This window comes from Sceloporus occidentalis, unplaced genomic scaffold, assembly GCF_023333645.1.
Source record: "Sceloporus occidentalis isolate IW3139 unplaced genomic scaffold, rSceOcc1.0.p SCAF_4, whole genome shotgun sequence".
Classification (NCBI taxonomy): Eukaryota; Metazoa; Chordata; class Lepidosauria; order Squamata; family Phrynosomatidae; genus Sceloporus; species Sceloporus occidentalis.
Genome location: NW_028316984.1, coordinates 66,631,968 through 66,647,369, shown reverse-complemented (window position 1 = coordinate 66,647,369; position 15,402 = coordinate 66,631,968). Strand labels below are relative to the sequence as shown.

The window sequence follows — 15,402 nt, the reverse complement described above, 5'->3', positions numbered from 1 at the left end:
TCAAGATACTGATAAAGCCAAGTGGGATGTCCTGGAAAAGAGCCACTTCACTGAGCCACTGGAGCCTATTTCAGTATAGGTTTCATGTAATCCTACTGGAAATGTTCTCAGATATCCTTTGTCCCATGTCACAGAGAACCACAACTCATCATGTCAATGATGTTGGGTGAACACAAACTTTGAATGGAGTTTATGTTGCATTCTCTTCAGGCACCTCCTATCAGACAGTGCAGCTGTATATATGCCTCTGTGCTAGGAAACCTTCTTGAGTTCAATAGGACTTACTTCCAAGTAAACTATGTAGTATTCCTTGCCTAAGAAAACCCTGTGAATTAATGCCATCAGTCAACAGACACAGAATGTATGGCAGCAACTTGAGTTTACTTAGCTTCTGTACTAGGATGAGAGCACTTGCTGAACCCCCCCCCCCACACACACACACACACACAACCAAACAAATCCTAGTTGCTTAATAATGGTGAATGATTTAGTGGGGAGAATGCCTTTAGATAACTGCTATACTTGAGGAGAAGGGTAAGGATAACATTTTCCTTCTATTATCCAAGTGGTTGCTATAATATCAGTGGTTTGGACTTGATATCTGGAAGTTGAAGTCCATGCCATCTGCAATCCAAGGATTCTCCATCTCTGCTCTAAGTGGATGCTAATTTCCAAAGCCACACTAATGGAGAACAAGTTGTTTGGAGGAGACTTGAAACTAATCACCATCTCCATCTACAGGCATGGACTGGATGTAGTAAAAATGTGTACAGGTTGTGGAAACGCAAAATACACCATCCTTCCTCATTCATATGGATAACCTTCCTGTAATGTTCTGAGGAACAAACTTTTGTGGGGGAAGGGTCTATATTTTGAATTTCCTTTTCCTTTCTCTGCAATTCTAAGAACTGGAAGAAGTGATTGATGTCAACAAATAAGACAATTCGTTGTCTCTACCTTATAAACTGCAAGTAGAAAAACAATTTTCAATGTGAGAGAATTACAGAATCCTGGATTATTAAAAATATGTAACTGCAGAGCACAATTTTAAGAAGCTTAATCCAGAGTTAAAACATACACATTTACGTACCAAAAACATCACCACTATTTCCACAGTTAGGAGTGCATTCAACTATTAGTAAACATCAATTTTCTTCATATTCTTGGACAGTATCTCATCATATCAAAAAAATAATGCTTTGTAGAAAAGTTATCCAGTCATGAATCATATTGAAGGGAAATCACTATCCCTTAAACATGTATTTCAGGTTCAATTTAGCTAAAAGATGGACAATTCCAGATCCTATATTACTGGTATAATCACAGCTTTCTTTTCCCTTCAAAATAATTATTTCTATGACTGGCAAACTCTGGGTTTGTTTTAGTAGTACGTACAACCCTATTTATTATTATTATTATCCTTTATTTATAAAACGCTGTAAATTTACACAGCGCTGTACATACAATCTTTTTTATATCCTTCTTTAACTTGACTTGAGCACTTGTGTACCTGTATTTTTTGTTTAGTTTTTGAAATGGGAAGGCACACTAAGTACCTATATAAAGGTTAGCATTTCATTTCTGTAGAACTCTGTTTTGATGACAGATTACTTGGATTCATGATGCTTCACTCAACAGCCATTTTTGTACTGCTCAGATTCACAAATAAAATGGGCCGAGACACTGTTCATTTCTTACTAATGGAGTTATTAATCACAGCAGTACTGCTCCTCTCTCTCTTTTGAAAATGGAAACCTTAAATAGCTTAGGCATGCCAATGCTCTCAGTAAAGTTCAGTCAACAAGGTGTGACAAGGAGGTGGTTGTTTATCTCAGGGCCTATTTTCATGTCTCAGATCTGCATCCATCTGCATTGGATAGAGGATATGACACATTCCCATTCCTTCCCTTCGCCAGCCCCACGTTGTCTTTACAGTTGGCAGTCAAGACGCGAAGTAAGACATGTGCCTCAGGAATAGTGTTAAAGTGCATGTCCAGTTGTGTAGTTTCTCTGTCAGTCCTTTGTGCTTGGAGCCTGTTCTCCTTGTCTCCATTCACAGTCTGCTAGGTCTTCATCCTTTGCCAGGTCTTTTGAGATGTGCTAAAATGTGTTAAGTTCTGCTAGAATCATGAAGGTTGTACTTTTAAAGAACTCTTCTGAAGCCAAACTGCACTATCTTTGCTTTTCTCTTTGCCTTGTCTTAGTGATGTCAGATCTACATCACTAGTGCTCTAGACTGTGGCAAATCATGAGCCAACTACACATAATTCTGGCCAATTAATGACAAGCTGCATTTTTATAGGACTTTATTATAAAAATTTCATGGATCCATATGAAGCCCGCATGACCACCAATCTGTGCAACTTCCAATGGCTCATTAAGAAAATGTGAATTTGAGCTGATATCTTCAAAGTATATTATATCAATAGTAATTCATTCACAAAAGCATACTAATATATGAAGTCCTGTGTAATGTGATGCTGCATCTCAGTTACTGCTTGAAGCTTGTTAGGTGTGATATGCACGTTCAGGAACTGAAGCAGAATTCAGATAGTGTTGATTGGTGGCTTTTGTGATTTGGGGGCAATTAGTTACTTTCTTAAGCCAGGATCTCTTCATAAAATCATCAAAAAGGCGTTTTGCTCTTTGGAAGTAGGTTTAGATACCATGATTAAGATCTAAACAGGCTCCTACTCCTACAGAGAGGAAAGGGAAGTTTCAATCAGTTAATTACTCCTGTTGAAATTATTCAGAAATCACAATATTGCTGCATTCACAGATGATTTTTTGGTCTGTGAGATGGCAACCTTTTTCTGGACCATTCTCCACACACACAGAATCACAAACTTTACAATCCTCCTAGAACCTGATTAAGATTTTTTAAAATTTTTGTAGAGGCATTTTTTATATAACATTTAAAAATTCATTTTTCTATCTCCCTTGCCCTCCTTTTGGTTGCTGTATTTTATTGTAGTTATCTGCTTCTTTTATAATTGTGTATCTATGCTCATGTGCACAGCTCTGTTCAAGTCTTCTATATATTAACTATACCAGTATGTTATGAAGGTACACTATAACTTGGCTGATTTTGATCTTCAGGACAGAGCTCAAGTTACTGCTTCATGAACTATAAAGTCCTAATAGGATGATTGGGTCCTATGAATCACAAATGCCTTTGTCTGTAGAACCCTTCCCCTCCGATTTATTAATAGTCTTGATTAAAATATTCCTGCCAATATCAGCAAGGCTACATAAGAGAATCTTACTGAATAGGGTGAGCTGGGAGGAGTATCCCTGAAAATCAGCTTGAGTCAAACTGGAGGAGTATAGCCCTTCCATCAGTGGATCCAATCTACTTACGTGCTCAGACTATATATAATTTTGATGCCAATTATATCACTTTCACAGAAAAGGATTATCAGTCCCTAAATGAAACCGTAAGTTGAATTTTGATGAAATTTTGTAAAAATATGAACATTACCAAAAAGTTACAGAACATAGTCTAAAAGAAAAACATTCAGTGAAGTAAAAAGCCACCCTATAGAAAAATCTAAAGAAAATGGGGTGGGAGGTGGGGAAAGGCATTTTTTACAATGAAGACATCTGTGGTTTGGGATTTTCCCCTGTACTGGCTATAGAAGAAAGGACAATCTCTTACAAATATAGGTGAAAACTCATTGCAAAACCAATACGTCAGTGTCTTCTAAAATTTTTTTTAAAGGTTTCATCTCCCCTTATGCTGACATCTACTTGTGCAGTGGGATTTTTCTTTCTTCTGCATGCAGGTTCCTCTACCCTCAAATCTGTTCTGGAGGATGAGGTGGGACCTATTTCATTGGTAGTGTTTGTTCTGCTAAAAGACAGAAGCAAATAGGTACAGTCTTATCCATATATGAGTTACAGTGCAATCTGTACAGTGTTCAGGATTGCAGAATCCACAGTGAAACTTGTTAACCACAGAAATTCCAAAGAATGAAGTATCTACTGTATGAAGACATACATTCTTCCAGAAGTTTATAGTAAATGTTTGTGAAAAATCTCTCTAGTGAGCCTTAATTAATAAAGCCAGGTTCTGTATTTTTATTTTCCAGCACACTGAAATTTCAACCATTGCAAATATACATTCACTTGACAGATTTTTAAAAAATAAACCTGAGCATACATTTTAAATGGTATTATAAACTCAAATTCATCATCAGGAAAGGATGCCAAAGAGCAGTGAAAACCATTATGCCACTTAAAAGAGATAAATTCTATGTAACTGTATGTTATTCTGCAAATTAGTACAGTACATCTTTCAATTTATCCTTGAAGATTTATGCCAATTCATACTGCAGTTTATCTATCAACAAGATGTTAACCACACAGAACTCAGTCAGAATACTGGACTTACTGCAGGTATATATTGTTGTTGTTGTTGTGAGCCTTGAAGTCATTTCTAACTTATAAATAATAAATAAATAATAGTCATATTTTTACTGGCATTACAACTGGTGAGGATTTTTCTGCTGAAAAACCTGGAGTAGTTGTTGTGTACCTTCAAGTGTTTTTCTGACTTATGACAACCCTAAGGCAACTCTATCACAGGGCTTTCTTGGCAAGATTTGTTCAGAGGGGGTTTGTTTCACCTTATCTGAGGCTGAGAGAGCGTGATATCGCCAAGGTTACCCAATGGGTTTGTATGGCCTAGTGGGGATTTAAACCCTGGTATCCAGAGTTGCAGTGAAACACTCAAACCACTACACCACATTGTTACTTATCACTGAATGCATAGCGCTTTGAAAAATGAGAAAGTATGAATTTGCACAATTTTTAAACGTGCTTCTGCTTATTTTTGTGCCATCTTGTTGACATTATTTTAGCAAGTAGAAGGCAGTTTGTACTATTCTAGCAACTAGAATACTTTGGGGAGGGGAGCATGCAAGCATCCCAAAGCCAGTATACTGTACTGGTATAACTGGTAGAGTTGCTCAGAGAGGTGCAAACTGTGGAGCTGCTGCTGCTGTTTTTGACAATACAGGAAAGCAACCTAGATACCTTCTCCACTACTATCATGAAGAAGGTCTGGTCTTGTCCATTCCTCTATTTCCTTTCTGGCCACTATTTCACTTCTATTCCAAAGAAGCTCTTTATTTATTGGCTAGTATATTTTAGAAGTATTTTCATTTTTTTACATTTTCAGAGAAAATGAGAAATTATCAGTGCCATACTAAATATCAGCATTTCAACTGAACATCCTTTCTCATTTTTGCGTTTAATCTTATTTTGATTATTTTAGTGTAAGTCTATTTCCTTTCTACAGCTTTCTTTGATACTATGAGCAGGCCTTCCTCTTTGCAATATGAATCTAGGAACAAGCAAATTCACAGCAAAGGAAGAAAAACAATGTGGATCTGCAATGTCACTTTCATCTCTGAAAAAAAAAAAAAAACCAGGCTGAATTTCATGTGTCTACAACCTTTAGTCAGCTCAAACAAGGAGTCAACCGATGGGCACATTATATGAACTGAGAGATGTGAGACTGACATTGGCACTTTCTGGTCCCTTCAAATATTTAGAAATATTGGTTAGGTAAAAGAAGGTGTGTTCACTTCCATTAAGGAACAAATATATATTTTGAAAACTCTAGATCCAGTGTGCCAGGTTTACTTACAATAATTTCTCAACATCTCAAAAAAAAAAAAAAAAAAAAGCCATGCAGTTTTTGAATGTAAATCCAAACATAACCACTACACAAACACACTTCATCATCACAAAATTCCTGATTTCTCAGGAATTCTCAATCACCTAATTTATTTCAAATACAAAATATTCACACAAATTCATACTTTCAAGGTTTATACAAAAGGATCTGTATTATACATTTTAAAATTTAAAATGGGAATTTAATTGGCTTTTTAAAAAATCAACACTCACAGTAAAACCAACAGATCTGTAATTGTAAGCTAAAGTAATACTGTATTACCACTGAAATAGGTCTCCTTTGCCAGTATTTTAGGGAATGCTAACAACAGAAAGACAAACAAGGCATATGGACTCCAAGAAAAAGAAAATGTCAGAAAATGCAGTACAAAAGCATCCGTCTCTCCTGCCCATGCTGTAGCATTCAGTTTGTTGTACCTTCCTCCTGAAGTTATCATGCTTTATGAACTCAACTGCAAATCACACAGTATAGTATAAACTAAATATAACCTTTTTTGAAAGTAGATAATTGGGTTTATTTGAATGCCAAAGTCCTTTGCCCGACATCATTAGAAATAAAGACAAAACTACAGAGACAGAATCCAGAATAATTAGCTTCCAACCATAAAATTTCCCCAAACACTGTTGCAAAATTCCTTCTACTGAAATGCTTTGCTACAATAATAAAAAGCATACATTACATATAAAAGATACCAGTGTACTAAAAGTGACAGAAGTGAACTAGCAAATCCTTCAAAGCACGTATTATATAAATGACTAGCATTTAAAAACATTTCCTCTTAAAAAATGTAAGTTATACATTTATAAATTTGTGATGTTTCCACCCAAAGCAGTGATGATTTCAAATAATTCTGTTGCTCTTTACATCTTAAAAGAACTCTTCAAATCTAGCTAAGGTTGACTTTTTTGTTTTGTTTTGCTTGAACGGAATAAAGCTCATCTAAACAGCTGTTAACTCCTATGGCAAAAAATAACTGTCAAAATAAACCATTACAATGCTCAAATGCAATGTGAGTTATGAAACAAACCACTGTTTGTTATCAATAACAAATACCAAATCCTTATCAGGATAAAAGGATTTAAAAATTAAATTACAAGGATAATCAGCACAGTAGTAGTATCGAAGAACCACCCTATCCTTTCTTCCATGATATGAATGCTAATTTTACAGTCTTCTTCATCTTGCAGTTGACCCATTCATTTGATGATGCATTTGTATGCAGATACAGTATAGATCTAACAATAGATCTCCCTACAACTCAGATTGTGCTGTGTAAACAAATTTATACTACAAAGAAAAAAGTGGAATTTATTGATTAAAAATATTAATTTAAACAAAGCTATTAACTCCTCCAAACAGTTTTTGGAACTATCCTTATGCTACTTGCAAAGTTAGCATTGTTAGGCATTATTGCTTACATACAGTACATCATATGCCTTCTGATATAAAGCAGTACTGTAATCTGTTTATATACAAGATTCTTTTTTCCTTTTTTTGTTTAAAAACAAGCTGTAAAAACATTACATACTTTACAGACAATACAAATTCCCACATTGGTACTCAAGTCTAACAAATGGAATGCATAACATTAATAAAACATCATAAAGGAAGACTGACAGTAAGTCCTTGATTGTCAAGACACATTTATATTTTATATATAAACTCTAACTGTGCAGAATCAAAGATTCAATCATAGGTACATCCTTATCTGATAACTCATATTTACAGCATAAAAAAATAAAATAAACATTTACACTTTTTTTTTTACTTTCCATCTACTGGGATAAAGAAAGCAAGAAAGAACTCCGAGAAAGATTTGCTTGCTTCAGGTTGTGATCACTGCCAGAAGATCCCTCTCTCTCTCTCTCTCTCTCTCTTAATTATTACTGAAAAGAGGAAACAATGATTCATATATGTATAGGAAAAGCAACTAGAAAATTTCCCTGAAACAAATTTGTTTGAAAAAAATGAAAGTTTTTTTTAAAAAAAAACATGAAAACACTTCCCCATCATTGTAATACTTTCTCAGGACATATTCGTTGCAAAGGGAGTAAGTTAAATGTGCTACATATCTAGCATACATGCACTAACATAAAATGAAAACATTTCCAAAGTTGCAAGGCTTCTGTTGAGCATAATTTAAGAAAACATAAACATAGTTTGCTTTATTAATAATCATATCAATTGCAAAAATTACATGGGTTTTGACCAACCAAAATACCCAGATCACAAGCACATTTCAGCCTTCTAAAGTTCTGAACTATATGCTAATAGCTATTCTCCTGAAACTTGCAAAAGAACCCAGTCTCTTAACCAATAACATTTTAGGTTGCAAGTTTACAAATACAAAGCAAGTTAATACTGAAATATTAAAGCAGGCTGATGTTGGATCTACTCTTGATCCTCTTCAAATATTTAAGAAACATGATACACACATCATAAAAAGGAACATGGAATATGTTGTACGTATCCAGATGGAATTTTTTCAAAAGATAAACCCAAAAGTATGGATGGAAATGAAAGCCAACAGTTGTACTAAAAGCATATTAATTCACATTAGTGACCTGAAAACCCATTTTAAAAATCACAAAATAAATAAGCAAACAAAAGAAGGCATATGTCAATACAAGTATTTCATTCTGACAATTGTGGCTTAGTATTCAGTGTTTGTACAATGTTCTGCGATATGTTTGGTTAAAGTTACAGTTATACTTTTGTAAGACCTTAACTACAAGACTTTATATCACAGAAGAGAAATAAGAGAAACCATCTTGTGTGGGGATTATCAGTCATTCCCATTAGAAATCACCAGATCACTCAACTATTTCCTCTCTCAAACCCTTGCTAACTTGCTGGAGTCTTCTAATAGTCTTGTCAGGAAAGGCAGGAGGTGATTCAACAGAAATGAAAAACAAATCCGTCTAACCTATTTTTTTTTTCAAGAACCCTAGTGCACTGCAATACATGATGCTATGTTTCACCCGTGACAACCCTGCATCATTAAGGTAAACAGGAGATAAGGTGGCAATTTTAGCTATAATCTCAAAACCCAATTCCTTCATAATTATGTATATATAAATAATAAATGGGACAGCAAATTAATATTAAAAGAGAAAAGCCAGACATACATCCCAAATGTGAGCTATTAAAGTTTAAACCTATAAGACTATTGAAAATATGAATCGAAGCAGGACATTTGCAATAAAATCCAATTTCAAAGTGATTGTTAACCAAATCACAACGGTATATTTGGATTTAACAGGGCTGTTGAATCACCGCTAAGATGCCCTAAATGTGTTTTAATAATGCATTATCCCATCATAAAAATCATTTGTATTAATATTACCAGCAAATGAGTACACAAATCAGAATTGTAAAACAATAAGGATTAAGAGCCATAATTTCTCTTCAGTTTAGAAACAGTTTAGGACCAGATTCTAACAAGATTTTTGTGGGCAGGATCAGAAAAGTCTCAAGTGGAATTTCTGTTCATGGCTGACATCCTATGAACATTTCTAGGTTCTGGTGCCCCCCTTTTGCCAGCACAACCCCCTCATGCCCCCCAAAAAATCTATGGGAAACTGGGGACCCTACAAAGTACCCTTTCTTAACGCAAATGCAGAAGCTGTCAGAAGAATACAGTTGGCTCTCCTTATTCAGAGATTTTTTATCCATGGATTCAAGCATCCACGGTTTGAAAATATTTAAAAAAAAGTATAAATTCCAAATAGCAAACCTTGATTTTCCATTTTATATAAGAGACACCATTTTGCTATGCCATTGTATTTAATGAGACTTGAGCATCCACGGATTTTGTTATCCATGGTGGTCCTGGAACCAAACCCCAGTGGATACCAAGGGCCTACTGTAAATCGAAAAAGCTCTGGTGTGTGTTATGAAAATGTATGTGCCACAAGAATAAAAGGCTCATGACATCCTAGCCAGAATTCCTTCCTCATTTCTCACTTCACTTTTTCACTTCTTGCAAAGAAGTATCTATTTGTTTCCTGTACAGTATATAGATTTTAAATCTTTGCTCTACGCATACTGATCTTGTCTTAATATCTGTGCTTGCGCCCTAAAATTTCACAAGCGACTTCCTCCAGCAAACTTTTAGGGATCATGATCCGCTATTAACTATAGAAAAAGAGGTACTTTGACGCTATGATAGAGATACTTAGTTTAAATTAGCATACAGTGTGTGCTAGCTGGCTTAATGTGGGGGCAAACTAAAAATTTTAAAAGTTGAAATATAAGATTAAAAAAAGATTTCACATCATTAATAAAGCTATTTTGACTTTGCATCTTTAGTTATTTTTAATTACTTTTCTATGAATCAATTTATATGCAATTTATACCGAGAATCAGGATGTAACAACATCTTATTGCCACAGTTTATTTCTGACTGACAGGAATGACTATATGGATCTATGAAAACTCTTAGGCTTATCTGAGAGAGGTAACACACTGTCCATGAGTTTCATAAATATTAAAAGATGGGCCTAAAACTGCACTGATGGAACAAGGAAGACAATGACCACCTGAATTAGATACTTCAGTTACTGTATACACTCAACTATAAGTCGACTTCATGTATAAGTTGAGGTCAGGTTTTGGGGCCAAAATTATGGATTTTGTCATGACTTGTAGATAGGTCGAGGATAAAACTTGAAGGCTCCTTCAGTATGGCAAGTGACTCTCATTAAGGCTTTTTGCTTCATCATTTCAGCTTTCAGGCACAGGCAAGAGATGGAGTCTTAAACAAACAGCAATAGCAATCACCTCAGGACTCTTCCTGCTTGGCTCCAAAGAGAAATAAACTCCTCTCTGCACCGCATGGGGAAATCTGAAAGAGCTGCTATCATATTACCATACTGACCCATAAATAAGTCGACCTGGGATTTTGGGTTCAATTTTTGGGCATAAAGTTTTAGACTTATAGATGAGTATATACGGTAATTAATAGTGATGATTTCCCTGGAAAATGCTGTTGCATTATTATTATTAACTAAATTCTTTGTGAGAGAGGTATCATTTGGACTACATATCTTCTGTAAGAGATGGGAAGTAGAGATGATGCTCTAAAATAAGTCTTCACTGCCTAGATGATTTGCATGGTGGGGGTACCTAGGTTCTTGTCACTCAGCCATTACGTAAAATACTGGCTAAAGATTACTGTAAAACACCCCATTCATATGATGAAAATAGTTTCTGTTTGTTTTTTTTAAATAGTTAAATTATCCCAATATTCATGTTAAGTCAAAACACACCATTTTAAAATTTTATATAGAACTAATTGTTGCACCACAAGACAACCTACTATTAAAATATCTACATAGGAGAGGAATAAAGTTAAAATATATTAATACATGAAATTAAGTAAAACTCTGACCAGTTATCTTTTGATTGTTTCTCTTTACTCTTCACCTCTAGTTGGCAAAACCACAGTGAAACTGTTCACTGCGGTGAATGAATGAATTTCTTTATTACGGTCATTGCCCAGCAATGAGATATGTAATGAGAATGTTTACTTCCTTCTTTTTCTGGGGTAATTTTCTATATCTAATAAATTTAAATTTGTTGGTAAGATCAAGTTTGAGGGGATGAGAAGGTATCCCATTAATTCTCATATTTTTTTTAAAAAAAGTGAAAATGATGTAGCCATACTGAGTCTAAAGGTAGAAAATAGTTCTATTCTTGAGAATGAAAAAAATATTGAAAATAATCTAAGTGCTCTAATGTCAATTACTGCAGATTTGAAGATTTAAATCCTGAAATTTGATTTATATAGATATTATGAAACAGGGAATGTAGTCTACAAAGCATTTGGCTAAAACCTGAACATCTTGACAGCTATCATGTAGAGGGGAAAACTTCAAAAAGTTATGTTCAACTTCAAAGGTACAAAGAAATATGCAATACTTTTTAGATTATTATTTGGGCATTTAAATAGGGGTGTGTGTCTTGAAAACATTAATTTTCCTAAAGTATAGTAAGAGGAAATGCAAAGTAATCAATAATTGTAATATTATGTGTGTCACTTCTTATTTTCTAACTTATACGTTAGTAATGGATTGCTCCTGTACAGCAGCCAGAAAGTGATATTTTCCCCAAAAGTACTATAGTTGTCTAGTCATAATTTCCTCACTAACATTTAAATTTTTCAGCTTACTTTATTTGTACACTTTATTCATACACCCTGCTGAAGTGCAATGGCTAGAATAACTAATTAGGAAATTTTAATATGAATGATCTAATAATTATTCTTGTCCCCAAAATAATCAACACTGCCAAACTACAGAACTATTATAGGAGAGACAGCTTATCTGGGTTTTTTGGTTTGTTTCATCTGGTATTAAATATCAACATAGCAAGTTCCTGATCTCAAATAAGCAAAAAAAACCATCTGCCTTATCACTGGATACCCACTTGTAAGGCAATTCACAAAGAATGGCGATTAACAACAACAACAAAAAGTAGTTACCAATATGCTGTACCAGTTTACTTTTTTGTTGTAACACAAGGCCTTAAATCTGTATAGGACTCCATCCTATAGAGAACAAGCTCAGCTGAGCAGACCTGTGCTAAAGTGCCAATGTTATTTCTTTAAAAAAAAAAATCTTAGCCAAATGTCTGGCCTGTTGTGGCATCAGGTGAAGAGTTCATCCCAGCTCGAGCATCATTTACATTCACCAAGGGGAATTCTGGGAATTCAGCACTTGTCCCTGGCCCCCGGAGGTTCACTTGCCCATTAGCAGTGTTAAATTGAGATGATATTCCAGCTCTTGTTCCATGGTACTGAGCCCTGAATGGTTGCTCAAAAGAACCTATTTGATATGCTTGATGGACAGGCTGTGCCTCTGCTTTCTTTTGAGAAGTCACTTGATCCAGGAAGTCTTGTGTAGAGGATGAGGAAGAATGATTTGGCTCCTCACCTGAAAATGGAAAAGAATGCTGGGAATCACCAACAATAAGTCCAAAATGAGACTTGTCTGGAGTTGTTCTTAATGGAGAGTTCATTCCTGATCGAAAATTGTTGACAGGGATAGATGCATAGACCTGTTTGTCTATAGCAGAGAATGCTGGTTGCCCTGTAAGAGTCTGGTTGTCACTCACAAAATTAAGGCTTGGGTTGTTCAAATAGGCATCATTTTGGCTAGTTCTGTCCAAAGCTTGCTGAAGAAACTTGGAATATTCCTGTAACATACTGGCTTTATCGGATGAGGAACCTTGAGAGCTTGTTGCAACATTCTCAGCTTGTGTGACCTCTGATACTTCAGAAGAATTGATTGCAATACTGGAAGTCACTTCTGTATCAGCCACATTAAAAGCTATTTCATGCTGGCCATTTGCTTTATGAGAATAATGGTCTAAAAGAGTTTGAAGTACCTCATCTGGAATGACATTTTTGTCATGGTTACCTTTAATCTCTACACTCAGTCCTGATGTATCCAATATTGATGCTGTGCTACCTTCATCTATCACACTTGCAACAGCAGCTTGAGTAACTGAAGGCTGAGAGGCAATGGTGCCTACATTCAAGGCATATTCCCTGCTGTTACTATTAGCAGCTTGGAGATAGCGTCTTTTCTTTAAAAACTGCATTGCATCATCGTAGTTTGTGCTGCTGTGTACAGGCTTACTGGGACCTTCTTGCAAAGTATCAACTTGGTCAATGTCTGCATTGCCTTCAGAGCCCAACAGGACTTTGTTGTCCACCAGATCAAAGGCAAACTTTGAAACCTTGCTGTCTTCATAAGAGGCTAGGGATGAAATGGAGTGACTTTGCTCTAGGGACTGTTTCAAACTTCTCTTACTGTTAACTTTTTTGAGTACCAGTTTAGGCGGATGTATTTCTCCAGAATTTGCTTCTTGTAAGTGCCCTCCACTGACAGACGAATGTGGTAGCTCAACTGCATATTCAGCCACCATGTATTCATCCTTTATCTTAGTACTGCCAGCATACAAAGGCAAAAAATCATTTTTATCTTTTTTATGTTCAGATTTATCAGTCACACTTTCTTTGTCCAGCCCAGAAGACTTCAATTTCTCAGTTTTTTGCCTTTTCTTCTTTGGCAAAGAGCTGTCTTTCAAAGGCATAGGGAAGCCTTGATCTTCATCTGGAGACAAAAGGCCTAGTTTGGTGGCACTTCTGTTCGGCTTCTTGTCACGGTTCTCATGGCACATACGTTTGTGTTTCAATACACGGTCAGTCCTTGAGAAGAACTACAAGGGACAGTTTTGAATTAGAGAAAAACTAAGAGCCATCTGGCCAAGCCACATATTTTGATACTATAAAGTTTTTGCATAAGTGATTCTGCTGACATGGTAAAATTAAAATGTTTCCACATGGAATTAATGGTAGCAAAGTCAGAGTGAAAACTGGTCTGTCAGAAGATATGAAGTCAACATTCACACTGAAACAATTTCAGTTATTATTAAAAAATTTGGCCCTTAACTCTTTATTAACAGAACTCCCCTGCAGTACATAAAGATCATTCTATGACAGCTCACCACATCCACAGCTGTGGGAAAGGCTAGCACATAAAAGCCTCATCCTACTAGCATTCATCGCTCTCAGTCACTGTTTTACCATTATACTCTCTAATGTTCTGTTAATAATTAAAACATTGTTTCTGAGATATATATCTCAGCAACAATGTTTTAATTATCAAAAGATTATTAGAGACAATGAGGACAGTGACTCTGAGAGCAATGTTTCTCACAAAAATGTTGATTATATTCACAAAATATGGTATTCACAATGTAAGCTAAAGTGGTTCTTTATTGTAAGATGTGCATGTTAAAATCAATCAATATCATAATGGTAAAACGGGTTCATAATGTCTTCATTTGACTAAGGGTATTAATTTATTTTAATGAAGATCATTGCACTTTGAATCACATTTGCCAGTGTTTTCACAATTTCGTCTAAACTATTTCGTTCTGTCCTCCCTTTGTCAAATTACCTGTAAGCAGTATTCACACTGGTAAGGCTTCTCTCCACTGTGAGTTCTCTTGTGCCTTTCCATGTGATATTTCTGTATGAATCTCATGCCACATTCGTCACATCGAAATGGTTTCTCACCTGAGAATAAAAATGACAAGAAAATATACTGTTTAAAGAAATTGTGTGTGTGTGTGGGGGGGGGGTGTTTTGCAATGGCACACAGATCTTCACAGCGTTGTTCTTAAGTAACTTTACCATTGATCAAAGAAAACATATACAACATTCCAAACAAACAATGCTAGAAAAGCACAAGGTTGCATAAAGTTACATTTACATTCCAGTTGCCAACATATATTTCAGAACTAGCAAACTGAGAAAGGTGGCAGAAAAATGTTCCAGTCCTACACATCTTTACCACATTTTAATATTCAGATTAATGAGGAAGAAAACTCTTGTTTACAAAGACAATGAATTTTGTATACACTGGTGACAACATGTCTCTGGTTTCCAGAAAAAACAAACACATTGTTATGAGTTTCAAGAACAAAAACACTGGGTTTATCACTTCATAACACCCATTTGCTTCTTTGTGAAAAGGCAAATTCTAACATTCGAAGCTGCTATAGTTAGTGGCTGATTTGTAGCAATATATATTCTAATTCATTTAGTTAGGCAGTATGAAGAAATGTGAATTACAGACCCAATTGTGGGTTTCCCAAGGTGAGGAAGATAGTTTATATGAGTAGTG

General features: G+C 35.4%; 1 protein-coding gene across 6 annotated transcripts in view; it reads right to left on the bottom strand.

Annotated features, from left to right (window-relative positions):
* Window positions 1-4,056: 4,056 nt before the first annotated feature.
* The window catches only part of ZNF148 (zinc finger protein 148), a 50,706-nt gene continuing 39,360 nt past the window's right edge, over window positions 4,057-15,402 (bottom strand). For all 6 annotated transcript variants that reach the window (XM_089520214.1, XM_089520215.1, XM_089520212.1 and 3 more), the window contains 2 exons: window positions 14,674-14,792; window positions 4,057-13,930 (listed from right to left, as the gene is read on the bottom strand). In XM_089520214.1, the coding sequence (XP_089376340.1) occupies window positions 12,326-13,930; window positions 14,674-14,792 (1,724 nt within the window). In that variant the 3' untranslated portion in view covers window positions 4,057-12,325. The remainder of the gene's footprint in view (window positions 13,931-14,673; window positions 14,793-15,402) is intronic.